We start from the raw sequence: 14696 nt of genomic DNA, 5'->3' as shown, positions 1-14696 counted from the left end.
ATATATATATATATATATATATATATACACACATCAACTGGCTCCAGAAAGTTAAACAGATTTGTAAATGACTTCTATTAAAAAATCTTAATCCTTTCAGTACTTATGAGCTGCTGAAGTGGAGTCGTTCTTTTCTGTCTAAGTGCTCTCTGATGACATGTGTCTCGGGAAACGCCCAGTTTAGAAGCAAATCCCCATAGCAAACCTCTTCTAAACTGGGCATTTCCCGAGACAAGCAGAGATGTCAGGAGAGAGCACTGTTGCCAGACAGAAAAGAACAACTCCACTTCAGCAGCTCATAATTATTGGAAGGATTATTCCAGGCCAAAACTTTTTTTTATATATGTCAACTGGCTCCGGAAAGTTAAACAGATTCGTAAATTACTTCTATTAAAAAATCTTAATCCTTCCAATAGTTATTAGCTTCTGAAGTTGAGTTGTTGTTTTCTGTCTAACTGCTCTCTGATGACTCACGTCCCGGGAGCTGTGCAGTTCCTATGGGGATATTCTCCCATCATGCACAGCTCCCGGGACGTGACATCATCATTGAGCAGTTAGACAGAAAACTTCAGATGCTAATAACTATTGGAAGGATTAAGATTTTAGAAGTAAATCTGTTTAACTTTCCGGAGCCAGTTGATATATATATAAAAAAAGGTTTTGCCTGGAATACCCCTTTAAGATTTTTTAATAGAAGTAATTTACAAATCTGTTTAACTTACTGGAGCCAGTTGATATATAAAAAAATAAAAGTTTTTTCCTGGAATACCCCTTTAACGTGAAAGGACGTTCTATGTTTTATCTATGCACCATGAATGTTTAGATTAGAGTATTTGATGTATATGCATATTTGACGCACATGCGTATTTGATGCATGCGCCTTTTTGATGCAGGCACTGGTTTATGCATATGCGTATTTGATGCAGATGTGCATTTGATGCATGCATATTTGATGCACATTGGAATTTGAGGCATGCATATTTTATGCATATGCTTAGTGAATGCATGCGTGTATTTGATGCAGATGCGTATTTGATGCATAAGTATATTTGATGCAAATGTGTATTTGCTACATGCGTATTTGATGCACATGCGTATTTGATGCACATGCGTATTTGATGCACATGCGTATTTGATGCATACATATTTTATGCATATGCGTATTTGATGCATACATATTTTATGCATATGCGTATTTGATGCATACATATTTTATGCATATGCGTATTTGATGCATACATATTTTATGCATATGCGTATTTGATGCACATGGGTATTTGATGTATATGCTTTTTGATGCACATGCGTATTTGATGCACATGCGTATTTCAGTGTTAGCAAAGGTGAAGAATAAGGTGAAGAATAAGCACACGCCACCTAAAAACATTACTTTTACTCATGCAGGGCAAACGAAAGAAAATTACATTGACAACCGACCTTAACCAATAATATTAGGTTTACTACAGTGTAGGTCATTGTTCCTAACCAGCCTGCCTACAGCTGTTGCAAAACTACAACACCCAGCATGCCCGGCCAGCCTAAGGCTGGCTGGACATGCTGGGAGTTGTAGTTTTGCAACAGCTGGAGGCACCCTGGTTGGGAAAAACTAGCTATCTCACCATAGTTGTCATACCTTCCAACCGTTCCGGATCAGACAGGGCATTACCGATTGTGGGGCCATGTCTAGCCATCCCGGAACAACCCCCATACACCATTGTAATGGAGTCGGTGTTGTTCTATATACATTTACCAGTCAGTTGGTTTCTCCTATAGGAGGGAGGTGCTGATGTTCCAGTATCATGGTGGGACCCATGTGTCCCCTCCTCTTTGAATGCACCCAGGTGCGGGGTTCACAGCTGTTCATGTAGGTTTCGGTCCCCGTCCCATCAATGTGATGAATGATTCCCTTGTGGGAAGCGCTGCATGTACAACTTGCAGCCCGCAATGTGGAAAATGAGGTTACTCCGTCCCTTAGCGCAGCATGAAAGACGTCAGCAATGTAATGAATTAAAGAAGAGTTTACATATTAGTCTTTGCTCTCAAAAAAAAAAAAATAAATAAATACTGTGAATAATTTTTTTTTTTTTTTTAAAGCGCAGATCTACAGAACGTCAGTTTCATCAGAACCCTGAGTACTTGAGAAGGATGGAAGAATCACTGTGCGCCAAAATTACCAGTGAAGGGTATTTTATTTTTTTAAATTTCTGCAAGTACCTAAAATAATTGATCCGTGCATGTAGAGCGATGTTGGCACACTGTAGCGCGAACAAGTTTTTAAAGGGGTATTCCGGCCATAGACATTTTATCCCCTATCCAAATGATAGGGGATAAGATGTCTGATCCCGGGGGTCCCACCACTGGGACCCCTGCAATCTCCGTACAGCACCCGCATTCCATGCGGGGCTGCTTCTCCAGTCTCGGAAACCTCTGTGTTTCTGGGACTGGAGACTTGACGTCACGATGTGCCCCCTCGTGCCGTCACACCACGCCCTCTCCATTCATTCATGTCCATGGGAGGGGACGTGGCGGTGGCCTGAATACCCCTTTAAGGCAGAATTTCCCAAGCAGAGATTCGGCCTGCAGCAGCCTACCGTTAACGTCAATGGGATACTGCTGCTTAGTTCACACGTCGAAAGTTCCGTAGCGCAAAAATGAGTGGCGGTTCTGGACCAGTTTTATTGGCGTGAAATTTAGAAAGAGAATTCCTTGCAGAATTTTCCTAGTGTGAATGTACTTTAAGGCCGGGTTCACACGGTGGAAAATGTGCGGAATGTCTGCACGGAAAACAAATGCGGAAATTCTGCATCTATCCGGCGATCACAAGGACTAGTCAGAAATGAACCATCTCATAGACCGTAATGTATTTTCTTGCGGAATCTGCAGAAAGACAAGACGTCTATCCTTTCTGCAGATGCCGGAATCAGAGTTTCCTCGGCAGAGACATCTGTCGCGGAAATTCTGCCCTGTGAACAGTGCAGCAGAATCCCACTGAAATCAATAGACACACGGAAATTTCGGGTGGAATATTCCATGAGGACATTCTGCACATATTCCGCCCTATGAACATACTCTAAGGCCAGGTTCACACTACGGAATATCCGGACGGAATTTCTGCCAGAGATGCCGTGGGCGGCACTAGGACCGTGCAGACTGCATAGCCGTGTGAGCTCTGCCTTAGACGTAACGTCGGTGGTTCCCTAGTAGAACTTCCACCAAGGAATTGCATTTTAATTAGGAGCCAAAGCCATCAAAAATAACTGGATGAAAAAAGAAAAAGAAATAAATAGCTTGCCACTCTTTTGTCTGATAAACAGAAAGACCCGATTAAAATTGGTGGGGTCTGTCGGATGCCGCCAGCGCCTGTCAGGTTACTGATCCCGCATAGTCACTATTCCCTATGATGGAGAAGATGTTAGTGAATCCTTACACTTGTCTTCTAATAGGAATCTGTGAAAAGCTCTTAAATCAATAATTTACTGCAGACTAATATTTATTCAGTTTCTTAAAAGTGTCTGCGATTCTGTGTGGATAAAGCTGGAAGACTGCGGGAGGTGGATGCCAAACCATCCTGACCCCCCTTCATCCCCGTGCCTTTCTACCCTCCACCATTAGCTGCACATAGAGCAGTCTGTACAGAGGCTTAGAATGCTGGGTTATTCCGAGGGGTGATCCTAAAAATGGTACTTATCACCTATCCACCTGAGTATCAGATCAGTGGGGGGGGTCAACTCTGAGGATAGCCGTGATCTTAAAGGGCACCTTTTAGGGATCGACCGATATCGATTTTTTTAGGGCCGATACCGATAATCTGTGGCCTTTCAGGCCAATAGCCGATACGGTAACTTATACCGATATTCCGGTATAAGTTATCGGCTATTTCTCCATCCGCCCCCGGCCCCGAAGAAGCAGCGCGGTGCGGTGGGGGGGGGTTATGCGGTGATGTATGTAGAATAACTTTCCAATAGCACGTTATTAAAAAATATGCTTCTTTCTATTTAGTCTTCTACTTTGAAAAAATGACCACTAGGGGTCTCCCTACCAGTCCTGGCCGCAAGCCTTTTTTCTCTTATATAGATGTCAGACTCATGCTGGAGTCCTAAATCTCAGACTGCAGCCAGGACACAGACAAGCTCAGCACTGCTCCCTGCCAGGTAAAAAAAAAAAAAATGCTGCAGAAGCAAATAGCAGTGCTTACCTATCTGCCCCAGTTCTGAAACCACAAAAAATGCTTTTGTTTTTTGGGTTTGTAGTTGTGTCCTCTACCATGTAAGAAACACTACTTCCTGGTTGATTTGTGCTCACTACTAAAATTCCCCAAATCCATTGCTTTGCCTCAGCTCTTCATCACAGCCATCCCACCCTGCCTCCTCCCTGCCATAGCACTCCTGCAGAACATTGCTCCACAAAGCAAAACAGTCAGCAGTGACTGTATCCATTCCCTGTTTGCTCCTCTGCCCATGGTATTGTTCAGCAAAAGGTAGCATGTTGTAAACACACATTGTTCTTCTCTAAATTTCCAAATATAGATATAAATGTATATGACAGTAAGATTGCGATGTAAGCCAGAGAGGCTTGTGCACAGTGACCTCACCAGCAGAATAGTGAGTACAGCTCTGGAGTATAATACAGGATATAACTCAGGATCAGTACAGGATAAGTAATGTAATGTATGTACACAGTGACCTCACCAGCAGAATAGTGAGTACAGCTCTGGAGTATAATACAGGATATAACTCAGGATCAGTACAGGATAAGTAATGTAATGTATGTACACAGTGACCCCACCAGCAGAATAGTGAGTGCAGCTCTGGAGTGTAACTATGCACTATGGCTTCTTCCATGTTCTGGCTTTGAACACAAACCCCCCCATATGGAGCCAGGAGGACTCTTGTTCACCTGAACCACCATCTCCTTCTCATCCTTCATAAAGACAGAAGGTATCGGGACCCTCCAAAAGGTCTTGAGTGTCCACTCAGAGTCTCCACTCAGAGAGAGATTTAGAGAATCATTATATTATTAGTTTTTCAGAAGTCAGAAAATGAGGCAATAGAAGAAGCAGTAAGTTGCTATAAAGTGTATTGCTATGAAGCCTGGTAAGTGCCCTGAGCAGATCCCTGGCAGCGGGCACAGAATGTGTGGAAACAGTTTGCGGTGAGATCCACTTACAGAGGCACAATGTGACTGAGCTGCCATTCGCACCATGTTGTCTAATACGTCTATTACATTTCACACCTACTAATAGCCGCTGATGACACACGTGTGTATTCACATCAGGAGTTACATCCCGCAAAATGCTAAGTCACTAAATGGTAAAAATACATTGGTTCCGTTGTAAACACCAGCAAGACCAAGTCCCATACTATGTCCTATAAAAGGCACGGATTTGTATGTGAGGTACGCGGAGGGTTAAAGGGGTATTCCAACAAAAACATTTTTTTTTTTTTTATATATATCAACTGGCTCCAGAAAGTTAAATAGATTTGTAAATTACTTCTATTAAAAAAGAGCTTCTGAAGTTAAGTTGTTCTTTTCTGTCTAAGTGCTCTCTGATGACACGTGTCTCGGGAACCGCTCAGTTTAGTAGAGGTTTGCTATGGGGATTTGCTTCTAAACTGGGCGGTTCCCGAGACATGTATCATTAGAGAGCACTTAGACAGAAAAGAACAACCTTAACTTCAGAAGCTCATAAGTTCTGAAAGGATTAAGATTTTTTAATGGAAGTAATTTACAAATCTGTTTAACTTTCTAGAGCCAGTTGATATATTCTAGAGCCAGTATATATATATATACATAAAGTTTTTTCCTGGATAACCCCTTTAACCCATACTGGGACAGCTGGTACAGAACCCAGAAACTAAGCAACCAAATGCGACCCCATCCTAAATATCATTATGGAGCCTCATTGCTACCCTTGCATCATCTCTTCTCTGCAGCATTACTTGCATTATTCTTGGGCTATGACATCGTAATTTCTGCATGTGACATATTGGTTTATGTAGTGATGCACAGAATACATTAGTGTTTCCCAACCAGGGTGCCTCCAGCTGTTGCAAAACTACAACTCCCAGCATGCCCGGACAGCCTTTGGCTGTCCGGGCATGCTGAGAGTTGTAGTTTTGCAACAGCTGGAGGCACCCTGGCTGGGAAACACTGATGTATACAGTGACCTTTTTGTTTATACATTATACATGTGACATCACTGTGTCCATTATGCATATATAGGGTCCCTCAAGAAACAATATTAATTGGTTCCAGGACGACCATTGTATGTTGAGACCATAACTCTATGGAAACCTGGGAATTGGTTCTGAAGCCCCAAAATGTCCTCCAAAAATAGGAAAAAGTGAGGATTAAAGAAAAATAAGTAATTAATAATCACGGTCTATGTAGAGGACAGGAGCTTCTTCCGGGTCCTGTACAATACACAATGGGGGAGATTTATCAAAACCTGTCCAGAGGAAAAATTGCCCAGTTGCCCATAGCATCCAATCAGATCGCTTCTTTCACTTTGCAGAGGCCTTGTTAATAATGAAAGAAGCAATCTGATTGGTTGCTATGGGCAACTGGGCAACTTTTCCTCTTAACAGATTTTGATAAATCTCCCCCAATGTCCTAAAAAAGTAACATGGAGCCGTCCTCACCTGGTGTCCAAAGGAGCAGGTAACCCTGGTACAGGTAAAGAGTAGTACAGAATATGTAATACCTCCCTGTACTGTAGGGGGCGCTACAAGACACCAGTCAGTGCATACACTTCAGTAATACAGGTAAAGAGTAGTACAGAACATGTAATACCTCCCTGTACTGTAGGGGGCGCTACCAGACACCAGTCAGTGCATGCACTTCAGTAATACAGGTAAAGAGTACAGAACATGTAATACCTCCCTGTACTGTAGGGGGTGCTACCAGACACCAGTCAGTGCATGCACTGTATCTTTTTTTGTACACATTAAAGGGGTACACCAGAGGGAGAAAAAAAATCAAATCAACTGGTGCCAGAATGTTATACAGATTTGTAAATTACTTCTATTAATTTTTTTTTTAACCTGCCAGAACTTATCAGCTGTTGTGTAGTTCTTTCCCGTGTGACCCCAGTGCTCTTTGTTGCCACCTCTGTCCGTGTCAGGAACTGTCCAGAACAAGAAAGGTTTGCTATTGGGAGTAGCTCCTGCTCTGGACAGTTCCTGACATAGACAGAGGTGCCAGCAGAGATTAACTGTGCTCAGACTGAATAGATCCACACAACTTCCTCTGGGGTATACAGCAGCTGATAATTACTGGAAGGATTAAGATGTTGAAATAGAAGTAATTTACAAATCTGTATAAATTTCTGGCATCCGTTGATTTGAATACATTTTCCCTCAAGAGTACTTCTTGTTGTTAAAGTGTACTTGTCAACAAAAACTTTTTATATAATGTAGATAATAGAATTATATGTATATTTGTAATATTTTAAAATGTGCATATTTATGGGTGAAAAAAATGCTGTCCCTGCATCTATTGCCTGTATGTCTCTATGTGGAGTCCAAATACAGGAAGTGAGGGCAGGACAAGCAGGACTCTGTGCAGGCTCCTGCCTTGTCAATCATCCTGCTGTGTGAGCCGGGAGCATGTCACAGAGCTTCAGTGTACAGAGCTCTGCCTGTCCTCAGTGTAAAGAGCCCTGCCTGTCCTCAGTGTAAAGAGCCCCGCTTGACCTCAGTGCACAGAGCCCCGCTTGTCCTCAGTGTACAGAGCCCTGCCTGTCCTCAGTGCACAGAGCCCTGCTTGACCTCAGTGCACAGAGCCCCGCCTGTCCTCAGTGTACAGAGCCCCGCCTGTCCTCAGTGCACAGAGCCCCGCTTGACCTCAGTGCACAGAGCCCCGCTTGACCTCAGTGCACAGAGCCCCGCTTGTCCTCAGTGCACAGAGCCCTGCTTGTCCTCAGTGCACAGAGCCCTGCTTGTCCTCAGTGCACAGAGCCCTGCTTGTCCTCAGTGCACAGAGCCCTGCTTGTCCTCAGTGCACAGAGCCCTGCTTGTCCTCAGTGCACAGAGCCCTGCTTGTCCTCAGTGCACAGAGCCCTGCTTGTCCTCAGTGCACAGAGCCCTGCTTGTCCTCAGTGCACAGAGCCCTGCTTGTCCTCAGTGCACAGAGCCCCGCTCGTCCTCAGTGCACAGAGCCCCGCTCGTCCTCAGTGCACAGAGCCCCGCTCGTCCTCAGTGTACAGAGCCCTGCCTGTCCTCAGTGTACAGAGCCCCGCTCGTCCTCAGTGTACACAGCCCTGCTTGTCCTCAGTGTACACAGCCCTGCTTGTCCTCAGTGTACACAGCCCTGCTTGTCCTGCCCTTACTTGCTGTATTTGGACTCCTCATAGAGACACACAGAAAGTAGCTACAGGGACAAAAATATACACATTTTTTAAACCAATGTAAATTACACATATAATGGTATTTATCTACGTTATATAAAAAGTTTTTGTTGATGACAGGTACACTTTAACTTTCTATATACTGTAGATAATACCATTATATTTATACTTGTAATACACATTGATTAAAAAAATTTGTATATACTCGGGTGAACAAATGCTATCCCTGCAGCTCCCCTGCTGCCTGCAGTATCCCACTCCTGTCCTCCATTGTGATCTTAACCTGGTGCTGGGGCCCAATACGTCCGACAGTGGCTCAGCCTATCACTGGCCAAGGTGGGACATCGCTGCGGCCGGCAATTGCCGGAGCTGCAGCGTGAGGAGTCAACCACAAGAAAAAGATCAGAGCAGAGGATGAGAGCAGAATACAGTTTTTTTTTTTTTAATTTTATCCCCGGCATTCTGGGCAGGATTAAAAAAAATTAAAATTCTATCCCTTTAATAAATCAGGTCTGTTTTCTTCCAAAAACAGCGCCACACCTGAGCACAGTTTAGGTGTTGCATTACAGCTCAACTCCGTTGAAGTGAATGGGCCTGAACTGCAATACCTCACACAACCTGAGGGCAGGTGTGGTGCTGTTTTTGTAAGACAGCTATGTTTTTCTAATCCGGACAATCCAATCTTCCATGTTAATAATAATAATAAAAAAATAAAGTCAGGCCCACACCAGGCTAGTGCTGGTACCTTATATCTTAGGTCCTATATAAGAACATTTCCAAATTCTTTTAATGCTTATCACAGTGTTTCCCAACCAGTGTGCCTCCAGCTGTTGCAAAACTACAACTACGAGCAGGTTCGGACAGCCTTTGATCCATGATGGTTGAGAGTTATGGTAAATATGGTGGGATAGAGCAGTGTTTCTTAACCAGGGTGCCTCCAACTGTTGCCAAACTACAACTCCCAGCATTCCCAGACAGCCGTTGGCTGTCTGGGAATGCTGGGAGTTGTAGTTTTGCAATAGCTGGAGGCACACTGGTTGGGAAACACTGTGATAAGCATTAAAAGAATTTGGAAATGTTCTTATATAGTACCTAAGATAGAAGGTATATACTGGTTAATGTACACTTGTTCTATCCAACCATAACTACCATACCTCCCAACCATCCCGAATCCGGAGCACAGATATCTGTCTCTGCGTCTCGATGTCATGCTCATCAAAAGAGCATGTATAGATCTATTCATTACGGACAATGGGAAACCCCCAATTTCTTTACCAGTGTCTCTCTATAACATATGGATATAGATGCACACATTTGTAAACAGAGAAACCCGTCGAGGACTTCAGCAGCACGGGCATTCCGTGTCTAATCCATTTCCATTACTCTGACGAGCAGCAGGCAATAACCCCAAGCCAACCCCTGCCGCTGCCACCAAAGAGCACAGTGCAAGAAAGTTTCCCAGTGTTTCCATGGGAGTACACTGGCGATAGTGGTGCCTTGTTGCTATGGAAACAAAAATACCTAAATTAGCATCCTCAGTAGGAGAGTTATTTCCTCGTGATCTCCTCAAGGGAAGCCACAGAGAGGCCGAGGCAGCACAGCTGGACGATACTCGTAACAAGGCACCAGAGAGGACTATAAATAAGCACCATCCACAGGACAGTGTTCCCCAATCCACCGCTCTCCAGCTATTGCAGAACTACAACACCCAGCACACCTTAACAACTGAATGCGGTCATGACCTGCGGAGAGTTGTAGTTTTGCAACCACTGAAGAGCCACAACTTGAGGATCACTACCCTAGGAAATAATTGGCAATCAATATGTATCAATACACAATATGAACTTACCTGCTCCCACTGTTCCCTACAACCTCCATCTCACTGCTGTCCTTCGCGCACCCCCAGCTTCTCGGTCTGAGGCCGTACCGCCTCGGCGAGGCGCTAGGCGTGGAAGCGTTAGACAAGGTGCCGTCTTCGTCGCTGGACGGGGTGATCTCTATAGACGGGAGTTGCAGGTAATCCAAATTTCCCGAAGAGTCTAAAGTCTCGGCGTTCTCTCGGTTCCTGGCGGACTTGGAGCGCCTCATTCTGAACCGCCTGCGGCGTTGGTTGGGGGTGTTTCGGGTGCTGCCGTCGACCGAGCTGGTGGTGGTAGTAGCGGTGGTGGTGTTGTTGTTGTCGCTTAGATGAGGGATCTGCAGTTCTGGAACCTGAAGGGTCTCGTGTAATTCGGCAGCCAGCATTGTGGAGCTCTTGGCCAAAAACAAGACCCAGCACGGGAGGAACCAATCACGCAAGTTTCCGGGTAACACTACTATAAGAGTGACAGGAAGCGTCTTATCACAGCTGTGAGCTTCCTCCGATCGCTCCTCTGAAGCGGCTGTAAGCGCGTTTTCATGTAGCTCAGCTAAAAAAATCGACCCCTCAGGAGATCCTGCAGGCGAGAAGAGAGAGAAGTAAGAAAAAAAGGTTTGAGTCCGCGCACATAGCTGAACAGAGAAGAAGCGGAGCCGAGGATAGAGATATTATAAGGCGTAGAGAAAGGGTGACAGAAATGGGGAAGCGGGGGGGGGGGGGTTAGTTTGTGTCTCTGTGGAACGGATACCAAATGCAGAAGCAGCAGCTGCCAGTGTAACCCAAGCTCCTCTGATGCCAGACGCGGCGACACAGGAAAACTGGGCGCAGAATAGATGTAACTCGGATAAGCAGTAACTTTACACACCTGCCAATTGTCCTGGAGCACTGAGGGACGGACAATAACCAGGGAACAGGTAGCAACCAACGCTCACGACAGCAAATCCAGGCGAGACGCAAGGAGAGGAGGGGAAACCAACAGGGGATTAAAAGAGAAATCCTGGATCTAATCTCCCTGGTCCGTACCTGACTGGTGACAGCACATCAAATATCATCACTCCACAGGGGATCTAATAGAGCGTTATAGAGGAGAGCGGAACCGCCATTCCCCCTGCTGAGGGGCTGCACACATCGCTCTTCACGGAGAAGAAGCTGGGGCTCCAGGGGGTCTCTTCTCTACACCACAGTACTTCTAAACTATTCCTTCTGTCTATTCTCCTTCCCCCTGAGGTGTTTCACCGTCATTAGCATTATGTCAGCCTATTATACGAGCGGGGGGGGGGGAATAGAAAAGAAAAAAAGATTGATAAAACTACATGATGATCTGTGATATCTCTCATTACAAAGAGGACGCAGGACTAGTGCCTAGCTAAGACATTAAGACACACATATATATATATATATATATATATATATATATATATATTAAAATTATTTAATTATATTATAACTATTTAATTATTATTTATTTATATTTTTAATTTATTTTATTTATATTAGAATTATATGTATAGATAGCTAGATAGCTATGAGATAGATAGATAGAGATATTTTTGTATATTTAGGGTCCGTTCACACTACACGTATATTTATGCTTGAAGAAGGCTGCATTCACATCATGATTATGAAATCATATGCTTTAATAAAATAAATTACATTGGACTCCATATGGCTACAGCCACCATAAACACTCCAGGTAATACACACACACACATACATACATATATATATATATATGTGTGTGTGTGTGTGTGTGTGTGTATATTTATATATATTTTTATTTTATTTATTAATTATTATTATTATTATTATTATTAGTGATGTTATTTGCCCTTTTTCATCGATTTTTTTGCACTTTGCTTCACTTTGCATAATTATTACCTGGCTTGTGTGTCTTATATTTACCATCTATAGACGGCCTTGCGGGTGCACCGGTGGATTTGGGGTATATGTAACTTGGGGGTTCAGGGGTATCCTTTGTCCTTTTTTGTTGTTGGATGAGTTATATCTGTCAGACAAAGGCTATGTTCGCATGGCGGAATATCCGAGCGGAATTCCACAGAAATATTGGCGGAGATTTATCAAAACCTGTGTAGAGGAAGAGTGGTGCAGTTGCCCCTGGCAACCAATCAGATTGATTCTTTCATTTTTCACAGGTCTCTATAAAAATGAAAGTGGCAATCTGATTGGCTGCCATGGGCAACTGCACCACTCTTCCTTAGCAGAGTTTTTGATAAATCTCCCCCGTTATGCTCGGAAATTCCACTGCATCGTATTGATTCTACCGACGCCTACTCTCTGCCAAATATCCGCCCAGAAATTTTCCGTACAGAAATTTTGCCGTGTAAAAATTGTGGTAAGCTTTGACGCGTTTTTGTCTTTTTTATTCAAAATAAATAAATGTTTAATCAATCATTCTAGGCCAGTGGTCTCCAAACTGTGGACCTCCAGCTGTTGCCAACTACAACTCCTAGCATGCCCGGACAGCCAACGGCTGTCCGGGAATGCTGGGAGTTGTAGTTTGCAACTTTTGGAGGCACCCTGGTTAGGAAACATTGCTCTATCACACCATAGTTAGCGTACCTCCCAACCATCCCCAAGTGGGACATTCATATTTTTGGGGGGTCCACAGTTTGGAGACTGAGGGGGAGATTTATAAAAACTTGTGCAGAGGAAAAGTTGTCCAGTTGCCCATAGCAACCAATCAGATCGCTTGTTTCCTTTTTCACAGGCCTTCCTAAAAATGAAAGAAGCGAGCTGATTGGTTGCTATGGGCAACTGGGCAAGTTTTCCTTTGCACAGGTTTTGATAAATCTCCCCCTTAGGCTCTAGACTATTCCAAAGCTGCGCCCGAACAGCCATGCTGGGAGTTTTAGTTTTGCAACAGCTGGAGGTTCACAGTTCGGAGACCTATACCCTTGACCAGTGGTCTTCAACCTGCGGACCTCCAGATGTTGCAAAACTACAGCCGTTGGCTGTCCGGGCATGCTGGGAGTCGTAGTTTTGCAACATCTGGAGGTCTGCAGGTTGGACACCACTGCCCTAGATTTAAAAAAAAAAAAACACAAAAAATAAATAAATAAAAAAACAGTTTTTAAATTGAATCCATTGACTTCTATTGGGTAACAACAAAACAAATCCACCAGATCATGAGAAAAACAACACAGTCTGCATAAAAGAGCTCGTAACAAAATAAAAAATTTAAATGCCAATGTTTTTGTTTTTTTTTGCTTTTTTTTTTTTTTACCAATGAAGTAATACAAATCCAAAATACAGCATCTGAGTCTGATCATCCAAGAATACAAAAAACAATTTCGGTGATGAATCTCACGAATGCAAATGAGGCGGCGATGGGCGACAGCGAGGATGAGATCACAATTTGTGCACAACATGGGTGGATATATGAGGGTGCTAAATTCTCGATGGGAAATAAATTAGAAGTATCAATTACATAAGAAGGAAAAAAAAAAACAAAGAAAAAAAAAAAAAAACACAATCACATACCTAGGGCACACGGATCCTACTTTCCCTCTCCGGCGGCGGCTCTGATGTAGCGCCAGCGCTGTGTCACTCCTCTCCAGTTCTATTTTCTGACATTTTTTTTCATCTCCATCTATCAGAATGTTTTTTCTTTTTTTTTTTTTTTTTTTTTTCGCTTTTTTTTTTTTTTTCTTTATTTATTTCTGTTGTGCTGCTGAACACACGACCGCCTTTCATCTGCAACATGATCCATGAATCTCGCCAGCTCAGGCACAGGAGAAATAAATCTTTCGCAAAATTAATGAAGTTGTCTTAAAGCTGCAGGCGCTTATTTTTTTTTTTCCGTCTCCTATCGTGAGTAAACAAGACATCCCCTGAGTTCTAGGGAGGCTCAGTAGAACTGGTAGTATACGGGGGAGCCCACTCACCTGTATACAGCTACGGCCTGTGGCTCCTCTCTCTATCAAGGTGTGCTCTCAGGTAAAGGCTTCGTAACGCGTAACTTTTTCTGACCGATCCTTGGAGCGGAGCCACCATTCAGGCACTTACATTCCACAGCTGAGCAATAAGAAAGAAAGAAAGGAAAAAAAAAAAAAAAAAAAAGAAATAAAAACATTCATTAGTGCTGGAATTAAAAAAAAAAAAAAAACACAAAGACGGTGGTCTCCATAGAAACGCCTCATTGTGAGTAACCTGGGTCGGCGGGATCAGTCAGGAGCGCAGCTCCTGGGGTCTATTCTGGAGCCGACTGTGTGAGGTGAATCTCCCTCTATTGCAAAACAATAACTCTCATCATGTCCTGACAGCCAAAGTGTCAGGGCATGATGGGAGTTGTAGTTATACAACAGATGGTGGAACAATTCCCTCTGACATCTACACATCGTACATATACAAGTTTTATAAACAGTGGTCCCTCAAGTTACAATATTAATCGGTTCCAGGACGACCATTGTATGTTGAAACCATTGTATGTTGAGACCATAACTCTATGGAAACCTGGTAATTGGTTCTGAA

The 14696-nt window shown here is 43.5% G+C and overlaps 1 protein-coding gene across 5 annotated transcripts in view; it reads right to left on the bottom strand.

The window, feature by feature from the left end:
- GRAMD1B (GRAM domain containing 1B) overlaps positions 1-14240 on the bottom strand; it is a 271033-nt gene extending 256793 nt beyond the window's left edge. For 4 of the 5 annotated variants that reach the window (XM_056543506.1, XM_056543505.1, XM_056543509.1 and 1 more), the window contains exons 1-2: positions 14111-14240; positions 10197-10782 (exon numbers count right to left, since the gene is read on the bottom strand). In XM_056543506.1, the coding sequence (XP_056399481.1) occupies positions 10197-10591 (395 nt within the window). In that variant the 5' untranslated portion in view covers positions 10592-10782; positions 14111-14240. The remainder of the gene's footprint in view (positions 1-10196; positions 10783-14110) is intronic. The other variant, XM_056543515.1, reaches the window with a different exon arrangement.
- Positions 14241-14696: the final 456 nt, after the last annotated feature.

The sequence above is a fragment of the Hyla sarda genome, chromosome 10, assembly GCF_029499605.1.
Source record: "Hyla sarda isolate aHylSar1 chromosome 10, aHylSar1.hap1, whole genome shotgun sequence".
Lineage (NCBI taxonomy): Eukaryota > Metazoa > Chordata > Amphibia > Anura > Hylidae > Hyla > Hyla sarda.
The sequence above is the reverse complement of the archived record's forward strand: the minus strand, read 5'-3'. Positions and strand labels throughout refer to the sequence as shown.